The sequence below is a fragment of the Populus nigra genome, chromosome 2, assembly GCF_951802175.1.
Source record: "Populus nigra chromosome 2, ddPopNigr1.1, whole genome shotgun sequence".
NCBI lineage: Eukaryota > Viridiplantae > Streptophyta > Magnoliopsida > Malpighiales > Salicaceae > Populus > Populus nigra.
In genome coordinates, this window is record NC_084853.1 from 43,296,098 (window position 1) to 43,316,932 (window position 20,835).

At 31.8% G+C, this 20,835-nt stretch overlaps 2 protein-coding genes across 2 annotated transcripts; both read left to right on the top strand.

Moving 5' to 3' along the window:
* The first annotated feature begins 1,911 nt into the window (after positions 1-1,911).
* Positions 1,912-3,925, top strand: LOC133682296 (putative UDP-rhamnose:rhamnosyltransferase 1). Its single transcript, XM_062105578.1, has one exon. It carries the CDS (start codon positions 2,130-2,132, stop codon positions 3,531-3,533), a length of 1,404 nt encoding a protein of 467 aa, XP_061961562.1. The 5' UTR covers positions 1,912-2,129; the 3' UTR covers positions 3,534-3,925.
* Positions 3,926-16,064: 12,139 nt separating this feature from the next.
* On the top strand, positions 16,065-17,991 carry LOC133682272 (putative UDP-rhamnose:rhamnosyltransferase 1). Its single transcript, XM_062105555.1, has one exon. The coding sequence runs from the start codon at positions 16,293-16,295 to the stop codon at positions 17,694-17,696; it is 1,404 nt and encodes a 467-aa protein (XP_061961539.1). The 5' UTR covers positions 16,065-16,292; the 3' UTR covers positions 17,697-17,991.
* The last annotated feature ends 2,844 nt before the right edge of the window (positions 17,992-20,835 follow it).

Below are 20,835 nucleotides of genomic sequence, written 5' to 3' on the forward strand. Positions count from 1 at the left end.
ATTTCAATCCCTAATAGTTAATAGAGCCAAAAAGAAAGTTTTACTAACACCATCCTCTACTCGCATAGAGAGTACTGCACTATGAATTGAATTATGTATCCATAGTGCAATTTGAACTGTTAGTGGGGCACGAAAAAAATATACTTTATTCCTTAATTTTTTTCTTCTATATTTGGTCTATGTTTATGCATTGTGACACAATTCTTTTTCAAGTTTCCAGATATTGAAAAAAAAAACAAATAAAATCATTTAAAAAAAAGAAAGAAAAGAAAGACAGAGTTTAGCCAACCACATTATAGTTATAAAAAGGCTCTTAAACATGGAGGAGGGTTCGTCTCAGAAAGAAGAGTTTGATGGAAATGATTTGAATCTTTTAATTATGATAAAAAAAATAGATTAGAATTCTCAAAGTTTATTTTAATTTAGTTTGGTTTTTTGGGTTATGAAGGTTCAAAGTATGTTTTCAATGTACTCTTCCTATAGAAATATGTTGAAATTTTGGGTTTGAGGGTCCATAATACTCAAACTTTGATTTTTTTTATAGTAAAAATTTATTCTGACTAGTTTTGTTCATCAACGTATATAATGTGTCATCTATTATATATATACATATATATATATATATATGAAAGAAATTCCATAATACTCAAACCTAGGTATGCGTGAGGCTCTTCTAGTAGGCTAGACATGTTGGCCTAACATTTTAAACTCAAGAGTGCAAGGGTTTTTTTAAAGGGTCAGGCTTGCGGGTTCGAGCTTGATTCTTTTAGCTTTTCATTTTTTTTTATCTAGTTGTTTTATTTTTCATATATTTTATAATGAAATTCTTCTAAAATAAAATTATTAAAATGATATTTAAATAATTATCCAGTTATGCTATAATTTTCAAATAAGTTTATGTAGTTTTCTCAAATTAATTTTTTTTATTTTTTATATAGGCACATCAAAATTATAAGGCCATGTTTTTTTTTTATTAAAACTCTTTTTTCAAGATCATGATGATTTATAGAGTTTTTTAAATTTCTCTATAAATAGTAAGTTATGTTTTTTTTATTTTTAAGGTGGTTGTACAGAAAAATTACATAAGTCACATAATAGAAAGTTAACACTCTAAATATAGCAATCCTTCTCTCCTAAATAAGAATTTAGAAGATTTTTCAATCGTGGTTTGTGTAAATTACCGTTGAAAGCGGGACAATTAGATAACTTGTGATTTATGACAATTTAACTTTTAAAAAATTATTTAAAGCTAAAGAAAATTAAATTTACAGGTAATAAATCCTTAAACAAATCTAAATATGTAATGAGATCTTAGAAACTTTCAAATTAATTTTTGTTTTATTATTTTCACTGTTTATATAACATTCAGGAAATCAACAGTGCGAACACAATGCATTATGCATGCAGGGGCGGAGCTATGAATTTTAGTTTGGAAGGGCGAAGTGAGAGAAAAATTTTAGGATGGGTCAGAAATAAAATTTTTCTATTTTTAAAGCTAAAATTCTAATTTATTAGAAGAGGTGACTGAAAAAAAAATCCTTGCAATGGCCGCTTTCCCGGCCAGCCCCACTAATTCCATCTGTGATATAATCAAGATCCCTACCGCTCCCTACTTGACTGAAAACTTACCTCATGGGAAAAAGAACAATACAGTAACTACATATTTTTTCAGTGGTGTAACCACATGTTCTTTCTTTCATGGCTTTTGGCTATATTTATTTTATTTTTTTATATAATTGAATGATGTAAATATAAATATTTTATTTATTTTTCTGTAAAAAAAAAAAGTAACCATTAATTGAAGTACTGTACATTCAAAAAGAAAAAAAATCAGACATGAAGTTCACGTTCGAGACATGGTTGGCCCCCTGGCTCGTTAAATATAGGAAGTGCTTTCCATTCGAAACTTAAAAATCATTGAAGTCCCTGAAAGATTCACTCGTTAATCTACAGACAAGCTGCTAAGGTTTTGCTTTTCTCATTGAAATCTGCTTACTGTCCGTCCTAATTGGCTCTTGTATTCAGTCCATATATACTGATCTTAAACCTCCTTTCTCAATACTCTAAAATTTATACAGGTTTGCCTTTCCTAGCCTGGGAAATCTTCTTTTTCTCCATACCTTGAATTAATGGCAGAGAAACTTCACATAGTGATGCTTCCATGGATTGCCTTTGGCCATATGATACCTTTCTTTCAACTTTCCATAGATTTAGCAAAAGCTGGAATCAAAGTCTCCTTTGTTTCAACCCCAAGAAACATCAAAAGACTCCCTAAAACTCCTCCAAGTGTAGCAGACTTGGTGAAATTTGTTGAGTTTCCACTACCAAGCTTAGACAATGATATCTTGCCAGAAGATGGAGAGGCCACGGTTGACATTCCTGCCGAGAAAATCGAGTACCTGAAGATTGCATATGATCTCCTGCAGCACCCCTTGAAGCAGTTCATCGCCGATCAACTTCCAGACTGGATAATCATTGACACGATTCCTTATTGGATGGTAGAGATTGCTAGAGAAAAAAAAGTTCCTCTTATTCATTTCTCTGTTTTCTCTGCTGCTGCATATGTGTTTCTTGGGCACCCAGACTGCTTATTAGTTGGCGATGGTCAAAAAAGACTTAGGCCGTCATGGACGAGTATGACATCGAAACCAGAGTGGGTTGACTTTCCCTCCTCGGTAGCTTATCGAAACCATGAGGCTGTTGGAGTTTTTGAATGGATTTATAAAGGAAATGCTTCTGGGATCACGGATGGTGAAAGGGTCTCCAAGACACTCCATGGATGCCAAGCTTACGCGGTACGCAGCTGTGCCGAGTTTGAAGGAGACTACTTGAATCTATTTGAAAGGGTGATAGGAAAACCCGTGATCCCAGTAGGTTTGTTGCCACAGGAGAAGCCAGAAAGAAAGGAATTCACTGATGGTAGGTGGGGTGAAATCTTTAAATGGCTCGATGACCAAAAGCCGAAGTCCGTTGTGTTTGTAGGCTTTGGTAGCGAGTATAAGCTAACCAGAGATCAAGTATATGAGATTGCTCATGGGCTAGAGTTATCTGGATTGCCATTTCTGTGGGCATTACGAAAACCCGGTTGGGCCAACGATGATCTTGATGCTCTGCCTTCAGGATTCGGTGAAAGGACATCTGATAGAGGGATTGTTTGCATGGGATGGGCGCCACAGATGGAAATATTGGGTCATCCATCAATTGGGGGATCATTATTTCACTCTGGTTGGGGTTCTATTATTGAAAGTTTGCAGTTTGGTCACACCCTTATTCTCCTACCATTCATCATCGACCAACCTTTGAATGCAAGGTATTTGGTTGAGAAGGGTTTAGGTGTTGAAGTACAGAGAGGGGAAGATGGGTCATTTACCGGGGATGGTGTAGCCAAGGCTCTGAATCTCGCTATGGTATCCGCGGAAGGAAAAGGCTTGAGGGAGAAAGCAAGTGAAGCTGCTGCGATTTTCGGAAACCAGAAGTTGCATCGGGATTACTATATTGGTAAGTTTGTTGATTTTCTCAAAAAGAAGAAATGAAATGTTTGAAGGACATGGTCACAACTCGCAAGGCAGATTTGATCATCGCCCATGCTTGAGATTTTATTTAGGTGCTTTCGTGTTCTGAGTATTCAAATATGGAATAAAATCAGTTTTTTTTTTTTTTTTGTCAAGAAACCTCTTCAAAATAGCTATTTGAATGGACATCATGCAGCATTTAGCTGCCTTTATAATGAATTCATGGGGACCTGCGCACTGTATTAATTTGCAAACCATGGTGTACGATGAGAAACAGAGAGAAAAGACGTGAAATAAAAGACTTCATTTCTAGCCGAGCTAGATTAGACCGTCAGCGGTTCAGCCTGGAATGGGATTGTAGCCCTCAACGAAAAATCCGATTCCAATATCCTTAGTAATATATCTTCTTGGTATTTCTGTGTTCCATAAATCCATATATTTGTAATTACGTCTCTGCTATGCCCTTCAATTCTACCCAAGCTGAAATGGCTAAAGATCTTCACGCAGTCATCTTTCCGCGGACTGCCGATCCGTTTCACTGGTTGAAACTTGAAATATAAAACATTCCAAGAATATAAAAACCAATTATTAGTTGCCGTGTCTGATCCATCAACAACAGTTCATCAACGATTTTAAAAATGATCCATCAACAACAGTTCATCAACGATTTTAAAAATGATCCATCAACAACAGTCCATCACCGATTTTCGTTTACATCATCATTTTCAAATCATTTTCCTTTTTGTATTTTTTAAGGGTTCATCAGAAGAAGACTTGAGCAAAGGGATTTGGAGCAATCAAGTCTCCCGTCCCATCTGCCTTTCAATTTTCTTGGCCAAAGAGTCCAAGACCACAAAATCTCAGCCATATACACCATTCCCCATTTATTTCATTTGGATGAACCGATGGCTTTACATCTGTACTGGATTTCATGCTCCCACACAATGCAATATTCATGCATAATGAAGATCCCCGTCACTCCTTTTTTTTTTTTTTACCGAAAATACTAAACACGTGGTTTTCTAATATGTAGACACATCATTATAGTGTTTTAAAACCCATTAAAACCGTGATTTTTTAAATTATATTTTTAGATTTTTTTATATATCGATATCAAAAAATAATTTAAAAAAAATAAAAAAATTATTATTTTAATATATTTTTAAATAAAAAAACATTTTAAATCACAATTTTTATTATACTTGTACCTTATTAATCTTACTTGTATTTTAATAGTATTTTATAGACAATTTTCCCCTGAAACTGTCTGAAAGCTAAGTTGTCTTGGGGCTTCTTCTGGTTTTTCACGGAAGAACCCAGACTCATCTCTATTCTCTTCGAATCCACATTTCTTTTGTTTTGTTTTGTTGTTTTTTATTTTTTTACAGATTAAAAAATAGAGAGAGAAAGAGAGTGAATTCCACTTTGAGACAATGAACTCTTTGTTGAAGTTTGGTACCTAAGCTAGAACAGATTACTTAGCAGTAATCTACTGCATGATTATCTAGTTGTTAGCTGAGATTACTATCTAGATTAGGATATGTTTTAATTCTTTTGTTAAGTTTATCTAGGATTAAACTAACTTGTAAACATCTCCTTAAAATAAAGGAGAAGTTGGCTGGTACGTTTCTAGAGTTTGTTTTTCTTTGTAATTCTGTTTTCTTTTCCTATAAATAAAAGGGCATGGGATGGCAGTAACCAATAACTCAATTCTGCTCTTTGTTCTTTATACTTAAATACTAAGTTCTGTGTTCTTTCTGTTTTTTGTTCTTTCCATCGTGGACTTAGTTCTTTGTTCTTTTCTCCTTTATCAGCAAACATAAGGTTGTTCTTTATATTACTACACTCTTGTCCAGTAGTGCTGAAACTGCTTAGACATTCTGTTTGAGAAAATTCGGTAGTTGAAGGTTGCCTATGATCTCCTGAAACACCCCTTCGGGCAGTTAATAGCTGATCAAGCACCTGATTGGATACTTATCAATTGCATTCCCCATTGGGCCATTGACATCGCCGTGAATTCCACATTCCCTGCATGTTTCTCTGCTTTTGTACTTACTTTTTAGTTGAAATCGCAAGAAAGAGAAATCACCGATGGTTCATGGATTGAAATTTTTAGGTTGCTTGGTGAACAGAAGGCCAAATCAGGGGTGTTTGTAGGGTTTGGTAGGGAGTGCAAGCTGAGTAAAGATGAGTCTTTGAGATTGCCCATGGGATAGTGCTATTTGAATTGATTTTTATGGGCCCTTGGAAAACCCAGTTGTGCTGTTCATGATCTTGATGATGCCAGTAGGTTTTCATGACAAGATATCAAAGCAGGGGCTTGTGTTCCCCAGTTTGAAATTTTAGCGCATTCATCAAGGAGCGGAACTAGAAATTTAAGATTGGTGGGGCGAAGAAGAATATACTTGATTTTTGGGGTGCCGAACATGTAAAATTAAAGGGTATAATTAAAAACTATAACTATTTTAGGCCTGAAATACGCAGTTCCGCCCCTGCATTCATCCAGTGGAGGGCCATTGTTTCACTCTGCATGGGCTTCTGTGATTGAAACTTAGCAATTCGGACATAGTCTCATTCTCTTACCTTTCATCATTGATCATCCTTTGAATGCAACGGCTTTGGTGGAGAAGGACCTGGCTGTGGAAATATATAGAGAGAAGTGAAGATGGATCATTTAGCAGGGACAGACCAAGACAGGCCTTGGTGTCGAAGGAGGAAGAGAAACCGAGAGCTCGAACTAAAGAAGCTGATGCAATATTTGGAGATCACAAGCTGCATCAGGAAACCTAGATTGGCATCAAGTGATTTTGGTTCGAAGAAGGTTGTTGGCTGCTTGAGTGATTTGCCATCAATATCATACGACTTTCAAATAATACAGTTAACAGACTGGAATAGATGCAATGGTTTCTAATGAAATTTAATTTACCCCCACTATTTTAATCTTGTCCAATAGATTTCAGTCTTGTGACCCTTTTCGAGAACTGAAAGTTCATCTCCTTAACTACAATGATTTACATTGGAGCCAACAGTTAAACTTTTGATTATTTTTTTGATTAGAAAATAAAAAAATATTTACTTCGATTATTTTTTTTAATACACATCATCAAACTTATGAAAAGTCTCTTTAATTTTTACTATCAAATAATCTCTCTGGCAGAAGAGGGTGCCTCATACCTCTATTTGTAAGAGAGTAGTTCCATTTAACTAATTAAACTGAAGTATCAAAAAAGTTAGATTTTTTTAAAATTAAAATTTTTAATATTTTTAGATTGTTTTAATGTGTTATTGTCAAAAATAATTTTTTTAAAATAAATTAATATTATTTTTATATATTTTCAATTTACACTACAATAATTCCCAGCGGTATTGAATTTCGAAGCTTTTGAAAAAATGTTTTTATACTACACGTCCCCGGACCATGTAGGCGAAATTGATGCATTACAGAAGAAATTAATTCTCTAAATATTTTTATAGCCATCACAATTGGATTATTAAGTCTGATAGTTTGGATTATTAAGTCACTCGATTATTTATTTTTATTAAATGATAATAGTTTTTTTTATAGCGTTTATCCATTTAAATTTAATTTGAATTTAACCGAGTCAATTAAATTTAGTTTGGTCATACCCTTATTTTCTTACCATTCATCATCGACCAACCTTTGAATGCAAGGTATTTGGTTGAGAAGAGTTTAGGTGTTGAAGTGAAGAGGGGAAGATGGGTCATTTACCCGGGATGGTGTAGCCAAGGCTCTGAATCTCGCTATGGTATCCGAGGAAGGAAAAAGCAAGTGAAGTTACTACGATTTTCAGAAACCAGAAGTTGCATCAGGATTACTATATTGGTAAGTTTGTTGATTTTCTCAAAAAGAAGAGATGGAATGTTTGAAGGACATGGTCACACCTCGCAAGGCAGATTTGACCATCGCGCATGCTTGAGATTTTATATAGGTGCTTTCAAGTTCTCAAGTATTCAAATATAGAATAAAAACAGTTTTTTTTTGTCAAGAAACCTCTTCAAAATAGCTATTTGAATGGACATTGTGCAGCATTTAGTTGCTTTTATAATGAATTCATGGGCACCTGCGCACTGTATTAATTTGCAAACCATGGTGTCCAGTGAGAAAAGATGTGAAATAAAAGACTTAATTTGTTGGAGAAAATGCTGGTCTTTGATCCAAATTGGCGTATTACAGGTAAAAATGAGGCATGATAGTGATGTCAAGGACTAGTTTGTGACATTGCGGCAACAATTTTTTAAAATCAATGACTATAAACGTAAGGTAAAGTTGAACATTCAGGGACAGACATAATATTGATCATGCGACAAAACAAGAATTAAATAAGGAAATAGCTTCATATGTTGTTTTATCTCTATGAGACATTCTCTGCAATCTTGGCTACGCATTTGATCTGGAATTAAGTGCATTCATTGAATAATATTTGAGATAATTGCTATTACTTAATGAAGTGAAATTACATATATTAGTAAACTAGTAGAGTAAAACACAGTATGTCTCAACATTCTGAAATTATATCAGAAAGTTCAAAATTGAGTATATTTTCTTATCAAAGAAGCTTTTATTAATTTGACCGATGATTACATTTAACCTTTTTGCTGTTTGCAGTCGATGAGGCATTGTGCCGTCCATACTTGGAACCTCTACATGGCATCAATGAGGAGCCTATTTGCCCAAAGCCGTTCAGCTTTGATTTTGAGAAACCATCTTTTACTGAAGAAAACATCAAGGAACTCATCTGGAGGGAATCTGTAAACTTCAGTCCAGATTCGTGAGAATTATCTGATCAACTTGTCGTGTGCATTTGGGAAGGTATCCCATGATTATGAGGTACAATATTATTACATAAAATCCATCAGGATCTCTGAGAGAAGAAGAGATAAGAAACATATTGTGTATATTGGATTTGCTTACAATTTTCTGTAGAGGTCTATGAACTGATATCTCAGATTTGTTACGACATCAGAAAGTGTAAGACAGAGGACAAGCAGCATAATTCTCAAGTTTTCCGAGCAGAATCTCTATGAAGGTTCCATCTTTAGTTGGTGCAGGTTCTTCCTTGGGCTGTGCCATGTGAGGAGTGCTCTAGTAAACTCTACCAGTCGTGGAGTGTGAATCCTGCATGGTTGTGAGGACGCTCAATGGTCCCTGTTTTTTCTTGGTTTCTGAAAGTTGATTTTAAATGTGAAGAATTGCTATGACTTGTTAGGTTATATCATGTTTCTCATCTTTGACCTGGGAGAGATGAAATCTGTAAATAGTACTTCTGGTACTGTTGTGCGAGTTGTTGTGGAATGATTATGCTGTATGGTAATTTGTATTTACTTCAGATCTTAGGACATTAGAAATGAAAATCTCCTCGATTGGATCACCTGCAATGCCCTCCAATCTAGCAGCCACTGTCACTTTGTCTGCCACCATATTCCTCTAATTTATACATTGAATCACTGGGTCATAGTTTTTATCAGCATGTTACCCATAATTCCCAGTCTGGAAGGCTCGTTTCATGGCCTGCAGAGTCATTCTCTTTGCGTATATATTTTTCGCATGCCCTCCTCTCCCCGCAGCAGTTTGATCCTGACCCCAGATTCTGTGTGGATAGCTGTGATGTCCTCTGCTCTAACATCTTCTATCCCACCTGGTGCAGTTGTGACACTTTATGGAGAGCTGCATTTGAGCTGTCTGGAGACTAATTGCTTTGTGGACATTCCAAATGCAATCTCATACTCGTCTCCAGAAACTGTGTAAAAATCTTCAATTTTAGTGTTTGTGCAGGAATCTGCAACGTCGTTCCACAAAATTAATTGGAAGTTGTTCCTGCAAATTATTAGGCTCATGGACCCGTCGGATGTAAAATATTCAAATTTCAACATGGTTAAACAATAACAACCATCGGTATTTGGTGACGTGACCGGAGCGATGATGGTCCTACCTTGCACAGGAGTATTACTGCAATCCCACGATTAATGAAAAATTCCTTCCGGACGTGATTATTATGCTTCAAGATTTTATTTTGATCTCATGTTTATGGTGTTATATTTTGATCTCATGTTTATAATATTAAATATTTTATATTGTAGTTAAACTAAACAAACAAGTAATTTGAAATGAAATTAGGTTATAATAGTTTATATGTCGTCTTGCCGTTGTTGGTGGGGCAATTTTCTCTTAAATGTAAAAAAGATTTATAACTATAAAAATTATTTGTTATTATCATTAAATCTTGATAAGTGTAAAATATACATGTATTTTTAATTTTTTTTACACTATATTTTTTTAATGTATTTTGAGCTTATTTGAGTTTATTGGAAGTTATTTTTATGAGTTTAGTATGCCTAAGAAACTTTGTGAATTTATTGCTTAACATAAGAAATTCTATATTTTATGTTCTGGACCTAGCTTCTTATGACAGGTTTTTTGCCATGTTAGAGTTCCCGAATGAAAACGTGGGTTAATCTAGGTTTAAGTACACATGTAAAGCTTTCCAGGAAGATAACATGGGGAAAAACCCGATCTCATTTGGATCTTTAATCAGACCTGCAAACTCGGGTCAAAATCCTATTCACAGTAGGATTCTCTGTTTTCACACTAGATATTCAAATAGGAATATCTTAAGTTTAAGATATCAAAATCAGAAAATTCAAAAGCCTAAATTCATCTATACATCCATTACTACAACTTTTATGAAGGATTCCAATTCAGATAAAATCATTTTCAAGACCAAACTTCGGACGCAATCTGGAGGACGAGATGGGTTTCCTACTCTAATCAGGAAACCAACAATGTCGAGCATCCTACTACGGCTGAGAGTCTGACATAAAAACAGTAGGCTTTAGAACCCAAGAAAGATGCAGATCAAGCCTCTAATATACTATGAATGAATGAATACTGCTGGGATAGTCGGATATTGCAAGAAACCAAGTCAGAAACAAAGTCTAAGTTGCAACAGTGTTGAAATTACTGCAGAATTGTTATAGCAGTAAAATCAGTTTTCAACACAAATTACGAGAGATTTATCCAACCTTAAAGATCTGATAAAGAAGGAACGAATTTAGCATCATGAAGACTCCTAATTACTCTAAGAATCCTGAAAATTTCGACAGCAAAGGGGGGGATAAAGAGAGCAGAACACGACCAAAACAGAGGTCCAAAAAACATTCTTTTCTTCTCTGTTTTTGTTAATTTTCCAGCAATTATGAACTAAACTCCTGAATTCAGTTCAAAAGGGATACACACCATCTCCATAAGCACATTGTTAGAAGTAACATTATCATTGTAATTTATTTAAATTCAATTATTTATTTTTTCTTATTCAAAATTATGCTATTGATTGTTATTCAAGCGTATTGAATTGTTTTGAGATGGCATGTATGCTATCTAGTTTCTTTCAATCCGTAATTGTTGTTAGGCACTAGAGTAAGAAGTAAAAAAATTAATTTGATTGCTGCAACTCTCATCTTGATTTATTAGGGAAGAATAAACTAAGTTAAATTCTCAAGCTTTTGAACATTTGCTTAAAATAAATGCATAAATTTTATTCTTAGACCACTGCCGAGTGAATGAAAACTGCTTTCAATATTGCATTTGCTTGATGGTAAGAAATTAATTAAAGAGCTTTTTCTAATTAATGTATTCATAATCTCATTGATTTTCCTTAACTTTAAGGGATATCAAATTTATTTGCTTAACGTGAAAGAATATTTATTTTATTTCGATGATCAATAAATTTATAGGAATGGATATGTGAATCATCCATTTATTCCTTTCAGAATGATTTTTTCTTGAATTTCTCATTCAAATCCTCCATTCTTTCTCATTTCAGTATATTAAAGGAAAATTAAACGAATTTTTCCTTAGGTTCGACCTGGTTTTTACGATCATAATACAAATTTATTTTATTTGTGATAGTTAAGTCAGAATTATATTTTGGTGGTTACGACGACCGACTAAACCTGAAAATATAATTATTTTGAATTTTTTTTAAAAAAAAAAAAAAATTTAACGATGTATCCCTTGTTTATCTTAGTCAAGACAATATTTTTAATTGGAAACATTGTTTTTGTTTAAGAAATTACGATTGTTAAAGCAAGTTTTAAAAACATCAAAATAATATATCTATATTTTGCATGCTTGAAAGCTTAAAAACTTATAATTGTGATAAAATCATGTTTTCAAGTATATTTAAACATTTTAATAATAAACAATCGATTTCAATCGAATTTTCATAAACAATTTATTATTAATATTATTATTTTCATATCAAATACATAATAACTAAGAAATAATTAATATAGTTCAAATAAAAATCTAGAAAAAATTACATTGAACATCCTATAATTTACTCCATTTCATAATTTATCTTTATTGTTTTGAAAATTACATAAAACATTATGAACTTTATAAGCTCATGACCCTTTACATGACACTATAAAAAATCAACAAAAAAATATTAGATTATTTACAAGTTTGTAATTACATTTTATTTAATAACTAAAAATTCTTTGTAGTGTTAAAATCATAAAATTACCATACATTTAGAAACTAAAGAGTCGGTGGCGGGCCACACATTCCATTTAAAAGTGGTGGCATGCTAATTTGTTAACATATTATCAACAGCTTTAAAATGAGCTTCCTAAAGTATTTATATATTTCTTTTATCGAGATTTTTCTATCATAGCTATAATGTATTTCCATTGTTTCAATATTTCTATATTTTTCTTTTCTCTTTCTTGTCTTTTTATTTCATGTCATTTTTTTTTCTAGAAACTGAATTATTATTTTTTTATGAACTTTAGATCCTTGTAAAACATGTATAGACTTTTGTATATTTAAATACTCGAGGAAGCTTGGTTATGTAAAGAGCGAAAATCAAATTTGTTAATTGCCCAGGAAACATGCTAAAATTACATTTATTTTTGCATTTTAAAAATATTTTTTTAAAAAAAATTAATTTATTTTTTTTTTACTTTGAATTAATTTTTTATATATATTCGAATCATTTTTTGATGTACTAATATCACAAATAAATTTAAAAAAAACTAAAAAAATATTATTTTATTATACTTTCAAATAAAAAAATACTTTAAAAAATAATTTTCACAGTAATATCAAACAAATATTTTTTTTCTGCGTGGTATTCAAGGAAAAATCTCTCTCTTCTATTGGAAAACAATTGGTGGTTCCTATTTTACCATACCACCACCCTGCAATTGCTTCACGAGTTAAAATGTGAAATATAAAAGATAAGGTCCGTTTTACTTCTCATCATTAACAGCATTCCTATAATATAATATACAACCGTAATTGGAGCATCAAACTTCAGAGCTTAAAGATTGGCCAAAATAAATTAAAAAGTAAAATAAATACAAAACAATATTCATTCATTATTCATCAGCACTGTTTATAGAGCGTATCTTTTTACACTTTAATCCTTGTAGTTTTAAAAGTTTAAATCTTGGTTATAAAACTTTATTTTTTATATTTCAATCCCTAGTAATTAATAAATCCGAGCAGAAAGAGGAGAGAGGAAATTTTCAGCCAGATGGTTTGAGCCTAAAAAAAGAGATCAGAATTTAACAGGTTTATTTTAGTTTAATTTAATTTAAAGTTTCAACTAATTAAAATACGTGTTGGAGTTCTGGAGGTTTATGATGTTTTTAAACAGAAACAAATTGAGATTTTTATTGTGAAGTAAAAAAAAAAAAAAAAATCAGATCTAGATTCTGCGGTCATCGTAGGTGGATGAAAATTATTGCAGGTGAGAAGATGTCTTCCCCTGCTTTTGTTTTTTAAAGGCAGGTGCGGTGCACTGGCTTGCTGTTCAAAGTCAAGACGCCTCTTGGACTTCTTGTTGAAGGACATGCTTTTGGATTTCTAAACCCAAGCACGGCTGGCCAGTTCTTTATGACACTAGGCTTATTCTTTTTGTGTTTTGTTTTTTAATTGTTGTATTTTTTATATATTTTTTTAAATAAGAAAATTAAAATAATTTTAAAAATCATTTGAGGATGCCATACTTTTCAAATAATATTGGATTTTTCTATGATAATAGTATGATTAATTATATATGAACATAACATGTAAATTGTTATAAAAAATATTTTTTATGAATATTCAATTAGAATAAAATATCCATTTTATTATTTTTATCTGTAAATTTTTCATAGAATTTTATCAAATTAATTATTAATAATTATATATGAACCTAAGATGAATTTTTTAAAAAAATAATTCTCATGATTATTTTATGAGAATAAAATATCTATTTTATTATTTTTTTATATAATTTTATTGAAATAATTATTGTTTTATCTGTTCATACAATTTCTCAAAATGTATTGAGTCATGATTTTTTTTCATTGAAACTTGCTTTTCAATCATGACATGTTCTTTTTTAAAAAAAAATATATCTAATAAAAAATGTTTTCATGAAAATAAAAAAGAAATACGTGAATAAAAAAGGAGTTTTGATCAAGGCAAGACATTTTTCTCTTTAATTTAAATAATTTTAAATTCTTATGAATATTTAATATAATTTACTTTTGTTTTTATTTTAAAAACTATACGGCTAATAATATATATATATATATATATATATATAGTTTTAATTGTTTCCTTTCTTTTAGTATCTATTTTAAATACCATAAAATTAAATAAAAATAGATTTGAAAAGCATTACACGACATCGTGCTGACAGGCGCTCTAGTAAAAAAAATTAAAAGAAAATGATGTTTTCCTATACACCATCCTCTGCTCTCGGATAGAGAATAATGCATTATGGATTAAACCGTGCATCCATAATGCAATTTGAAGTGTTAGTGGGGCATAAAAAAATATACTTTGTTCCTAATTTTTTTCTTTCATATTTTGGTCTATGTAGTTTTAGCTTTTTGTATTTTGGCACAAATTTTTTTTTTTTCATATTTCAGTTTTTAAATATTGAGAAAAAAAATTATTGAAAAAAAAGAGAGAAAAACAAAGTTTAGCCAACCACATTACAACTATAAAAAGGCCTTTAATCATGGAGGAGGGTTCGTCTTGGAAAGAAGAGTTTGATGAAAATGATTTGAATCTTTAATCACATTGAAAAAAATAGATTGAAATTCTTAAAGTTTATTATAATTTAGTTTGGTTTTGAGTTTTTAACTTGATTATAAAATATTTTGAAGTTGAAAATTGAGTTACTAAGTTTCAAATGATGTTTTTAATGAGTTCTTAAGAGAAAAATGTGTTGGAATTTTAGGTTTGGGAGTCCATAATACTTTAACCCTGATTTATTTTTTTATGGTAAAATTGTTTTGGTTGATATATATATTCTCAAGTGGACATCTCTATTTGAGTTTAAAAAAAATTCAGGTGTGACTAAGTTTCTTCTAATAAGTTCGCCTAACCTTTTAGATTTTAGAGCACTTGACTTTTTTCTAAAAGGTTAGGTTTATAGGTTCGAGCTTGATTCTTTTAGCTTTTCACCTTTTTTTTTCTCTATCTAGTTGTTTTATTTTTCATATATTTTATAATGAAAATATTTTAAAATAAAATTATCAAAATGATATTTAAAGAATTATCCAATTATGTTATAATTTTCAAATAAGTTTATAGCTTTTTATTGCAATATTAAAAAAAATTATGAATATTCTATATGAGCCTAATGTACATAATTGTTTATATATATATAAACTAGAGTAAAATATAATTAGTAAGCTATGTATTTTATTTTTAAGGTAGTTGTTAGTTAGAAAAGCTATGTAAATTATATAATAGAAAGCCACTTTAAATATTCTCTCCTAAATAATGATTTAAGAGATTTCTAAGTCATGATTTGTATGAATTACCATTGAATATTGAACAATTGAATAACTTATGGTTCATAATAATTTAATTTTTAAATAATTATTCAAAACTGAAAAAAAAATCAGATATTCATATAATAAATCCATATACACAGTTATACAAATATATAATAGAATACTCCCAAATTATTTTTTGTTTTATTATTTTCGTTAGGTATATAACATTCAGGAAACCAATAGTGATAACACAATGCATTATGCATGCAGGGTGGAGCTATCAATTTTAGTTTGGGAGGGCTAAGTTAGAGAAAAATTTTAGGAGGGGTTAGAAATAAAAATTTTCTATTTTTAAAGCTAAAATTCTAATTTATTAAAAGAGGTAACTGGAAAAAAAAATTCCACACCCCCCCCCCCCCCCCCCCCCAAACCAAGATTCAAGATCCTTCTCCCTCCCTGCTTGACTGAAAACTTACCTCATGGGAAGAACACTATAGTAACTAAATATTTTTTCAGTGGTGTAACCAAATGTTCTTTCTTTCTTGGCTTTTGGCTATATTTATTTTATTTTTTTTATAATTGGATGATGTAAATATAAATATTTTATTTATTTTTCTGTTAAAAAAAAAGTAACCATTAATTGAAGTACTGTACAGTCAAAAAGAACAAAAAATCAGACATGAAGTTCACGTTCGAGACTTGGTTGGCCCCCTGGCTCGTTAAATATCGGAAGTGCTTTCCATTCGAAACTTAAAAATCATTGAAGTCCCTGAAAGATTCACTCGTTAATCTCCAGACAAGCTGCTAAGGTTTTGCTTTTCTCATTGAAATCTGCTTACTGTCCGTCCTAATTGGCTCTTGTATTCAGTCCATATATACTGATCTTAAGCCTCCTTTCTCAATACTCTAAAATTTATACAGGTTTGCCCTATTTCCTAGCCTGGGAAATCTTCTTTTTCTCCATACCTTGAATTAATGGCAGAGAAACTTCACATAATGATGCTTCCATGGAGTGCCTTTGGCCATATGATACCTTTCTTTCAACTTTCCATAGATTTAGCAAAAGCTGGAATCAAAGTCTCCTTTGTTTCAACCCCAAGAAACATCAAAAGACTCCCTAAAATTCCTCCAAGTGTAGCAGACTTGGTGAAATTTGTAGAGTTTCCACTACCAAGCTTAGACAATGATATCTTGCCAGAAGATGGAGAGGCCACGGTTGACATTCCTGCCGAGAAAATCGAGTACCTGAAGATTGCATATGATCTCCTGCAGCACCCCTTGAAGCAGTTCATCGCCGATCAACTTCCAGACTGGATAATCATTGACATGATTCCTTATTGGATGGTAGAGATTGCTAGAGAAAAAAAAGTTCCTCTTATTCATTTCTCTGTTTTCTCTGCTGCTGCATATGTGTTTCTTGGGCACCCAGACTGCTTATTAGTTGGCGATGGTCAAAAAAGACTTAGGCCGTCATGGACGAGTATGACATCGAAACCAGAGTGGGTTGACTTTCCCTCCTCGGTAGCTTATCGAAACCATGAGGCTGTTGGAGTTTTTGAATGGATTTATAAAGGAAATGCTTCTGGGATCACGGATGGTGAAAGGGTCTCCAATATACTCCATGGATGCCAAGCTTTGGCGATACGCAGCTGTGCCGAGTTTGAAGGAGACTACTTGAATCTATTTGAAAGGGTGATAGGAAAACCCGTGATCCCAGTAGGTTTGTTGCCACAGGAGAAGCCAGAAAGAAAGGAATTCACTGATGGTAGGTGGGGTGAAATCTTTAAATGGCTCGATGACCAAAAGCCGACGTCCGTTGTGTTTGTAGGTTTTGGTAGCGAGTATAAGCTAACCAGAGATCAAGTATATGAGATTGCTCATGGGCTAGAGTTATCTGGATTGCCATTTCTGTGGGCATTACGAAAACCCGGTTGGGCCAACGATGATCTTGATGCTCTGCCTTCAGGATTCGGTGAAAGGACATCTGATAGAGGGATTGTTTGCATGGGATGGGCGCCACAGATGGAAATATTGGGTCATCCATCAATTGGGGGATCATTATTTCACTCTGGGTGGGGTTCTATTATTGAAAGTTTGCAGTTTGGTCACACCCTTATTCTCCTACCATTCATCATCGACCAACCTTTGAATGCAAGGTATTTGGTTGAGAAGGGTTTAGGTGTGGAAGTACGGAGAGGGGTAGATGGGTCATTTACCCGGGATGGTGTAGCCAAGGCTCTGAATCTCGCTATGGTATCCGAGGAAGGAAAAAGCTTGAGGGAGAAAGCAAGTGAAGCTGCTGCGATTTTCGGAAACCAGAAGTTGCATCGGGATTACTATATTGGTAAGTTTGTTGATTTTCTCAAAAAGAAGAAATGAAATGTTTGAAGGACATGGTCACAACTCGCAAGGCAGATTTGATCATCGCCCATGCTTGAGATTTTATTTAGGTGCTTTTCTCAGGTATTCAAATCTGGAATAAAAACAGTTTTTTTTTTTTTTTTGTCAAGAAACCTCTTCAAAATAGCTATTTGAATGTACATTATGAGCACTTAGTTGCCTTTATAATGAGTTCATGGGCAGCTGCGCACTATATTAATCCGCAAACCATGGTGTAATGTTGAGATCAGTGCTCGCTTGTATGCAATGAGAAGAGTTACTTTCGTTTTGCTGAGATTCTTATCAAAGGATTTTTCTGCTGATTTGAGAATTAAAACCAAGAACAAGAAATCTTCCTATATTGATTGCTACTCAATTTCAATGGAAAAAAACTCCAAGTTCATCCATTATTTATTTACAACTTGGTACTGGCTTATAACCCATCATCACCATGATATTAAATATATTTTTTCCCGTATACATTAAACTTTATACAATATTTGAAGCAATATGAAACCATCTTGCCCCTAAACTATAAAGTAATCATTATTTATTTATATGAAGCTTAATGAGCGTAGACTTGGAGATATATATATTAAGATTTTTCTTTGTTTATTTCAAAGGTGTTTTTGAAAAAATATTGATTTTTTTATTTTTTTATATTAAATTATTTTTTTTTGTGTTTTTAAATCATTTCAACATGTTAATTTTAAAAATAAATTTTTAAAAATAAAAAATATATATTATTTTAATATATTAATATATAAATTTTTAAAAAAAATAACTGTTGTGACATTAACGAATAAGAAATAAAATAAAAGCAATTTAAGAGGTACTTAATTGGTTAAGATTTGGATTTATTTTCTAATAATTATAAATTTAAATTTTTTAAAATCATTAAAAATTTATATGAATGTTAACTTTCCGCCGCACATGAGTAATTGAGATACATGTGATAAGAATTGCGCGAGCATGTCTCTGAAATTATACAATTAAAAATTCACCAAAAACCAATTATTAGTTGCCGTGTCTGATCCATCAACAACGGTTCATCAACGATTTTAAAAATGTTATCTTTCCAAATAAACGACAAAGTAAATTATTAATATTTGATGATCAATTGGGAATTTGGAATGCAATCGCCAGGCGTTGGAAATCTAGACCCTTCATGATGAGCAATGATATGCAATAGCGACAAAACAAATTAAATATCACAAGCTTCTAGTATTGGTTTAATTAAACAATCCTGGTATATACTATATAGCATACAGGCCCACGGTATGCGGTTTATGGTTTTTGTTTTTTAATATAAAAAATACCTAAGCGTGTTTTCTAACTAAAAAAAAATCATAATCATTATCTAAAATTCAAAATTCTAATAATTTTAATGGAAGTATACTAAAAAAAACATAAAAATAATACAATTCTTATCTATCATCACGGTGAGTAACATTAAATCTACCTCTATTAGTTATTTTTTAAATCTTTTTTATCTGAATTTTAAATTAAACAATTAAAAACTTGATCTGAGATGATTTTATTGACTCACTAATTTAAAAGTACAACGGAAGATTATAATAAAACATAAATTAATTATTTTTTAAAATAAATATTATTTTAAGAGTTTTTAAAATAAATATTAAAATGATGATATATTAGATTGATTTAAGTTGATCAGTAAAACTAATAAGAAATAAACTCAACTAAATATTTTTTTATTTAATTGAATGAAGCAATTGCAGCAAGGTAAACATATATATATATACATATATATATATATATATATATATATATATATATATATATATCAATGAGCAATCTAGATCTAGTGTTTATTACTAGATCTACATAATCAATGAGTAATTTAATGGATTTGACATGTACAAAATAAAATAAAAAAAGGTTTTTGAATTCATAACTTGGGTTTTCAAGGGAGAGAAAATGACGTGAGGAAGAGAAAGAAAATTACATAAATTATTTTTGATTGATTAATATACAAGAGAGTAATTTGATTATTTTAAAATTTAAATTTTTTATTCATCCAAAATATAAAATATAAGTTTTCAAAACTTAACTTGCAATTTTGACTTAATTGCTAGGGATAATTTCCCCTTATATTTATTGATAACTACTATATTCAGTTTCTTGTTTTAATTGCACTCCTCCCTCCTCCATCTGTTTGTTCTTTGGGGACTTGTTTGGAAAAATCTATTAAAAAGGGGATTTTGTAGTCACGTCACTGTATTACTGTCGTCACTAATACCGTTCCCTTCTCTCCCATCATTGATTTACCTGTGTTTATTAATTAATTAATCAAGATTTAAAGGGAATTATTAAGTTAGGAAGAAATTAAAAGAGGCGGAGAAAACATTGTTTGCGTAGTGAGATTTATCCACGAGGGATTTGTGGCGCAAACTCATTCCATTTTCAAGGATCTCACCTCTCGTAATAAAGAATAATTGGGGGATCATTATTTCACTCTGGGTGGGGTTCTATTATTGAAAGTTTGCAGTTTGGTCATACCCTTATTTTCTTACCATTCATCATCGACCAACCTTGGAATGCAAGGTATCTGGTTGAGAAGGGTTCAGGTGTGGAAATAAAGAGAGGGGAAGATGGGTCATTTACCCGGGATGGTTTAGCCAAGGCTCTGAAACTCGCTTTGGTATCCGCGGAAGGAAAAAGCTTGAGGTAGAAAGCAAGTGAAGCTGCTGCGATTTTCGGAAACCAGAAGTTGCATTGGGATTACTATATTGGTAAGTTTGTTGATTTTCTCAAAAAGAAGAAATGAAATGTTTGAAGGACATGGTCACAACTCGCAAGGCAGATTTGATCATCACCGATGCTTGAGATTTTATTTAGTTGCTTTCATGGTTTCAAGTATTGAAATATGGAATAAAAACAGTTTTTTTTTTTGGTAAAGAAACCTCTTTAAAATAGCTTTTGGAACGGTGAGCGTGTTTGGCAGTGTGGTTACGGGTGCTTTTCAAATAACTTTTCATGCCAAAATGCATGCCAATGATGTTTTTTTATTTTTTAAAAATCATTTTTGATATCAGCACATCAAAACGATCCAAAACATATAAATCATATTAAATTTTAACAAAAAACAAAAAACATTCAAATTTTTTGGGAACGC

Bases quoted from the DNA above. Each gene is read 5' to 3' on its own strand.
- LOC133682296 (XM_062105578.1), top strand. From the start codon at position 2,130: ATGGCAGAGAAACTTCACATAGTGATGCTTCCATGGATTGCCTTTGGC.
- LOC133682272 (XM_062105555.1), top strand. From the start codon at position 16,293: ATGGCAGAGAAACTTCACATAATGATGCTTCCATGGAGTGCCTTTGGC.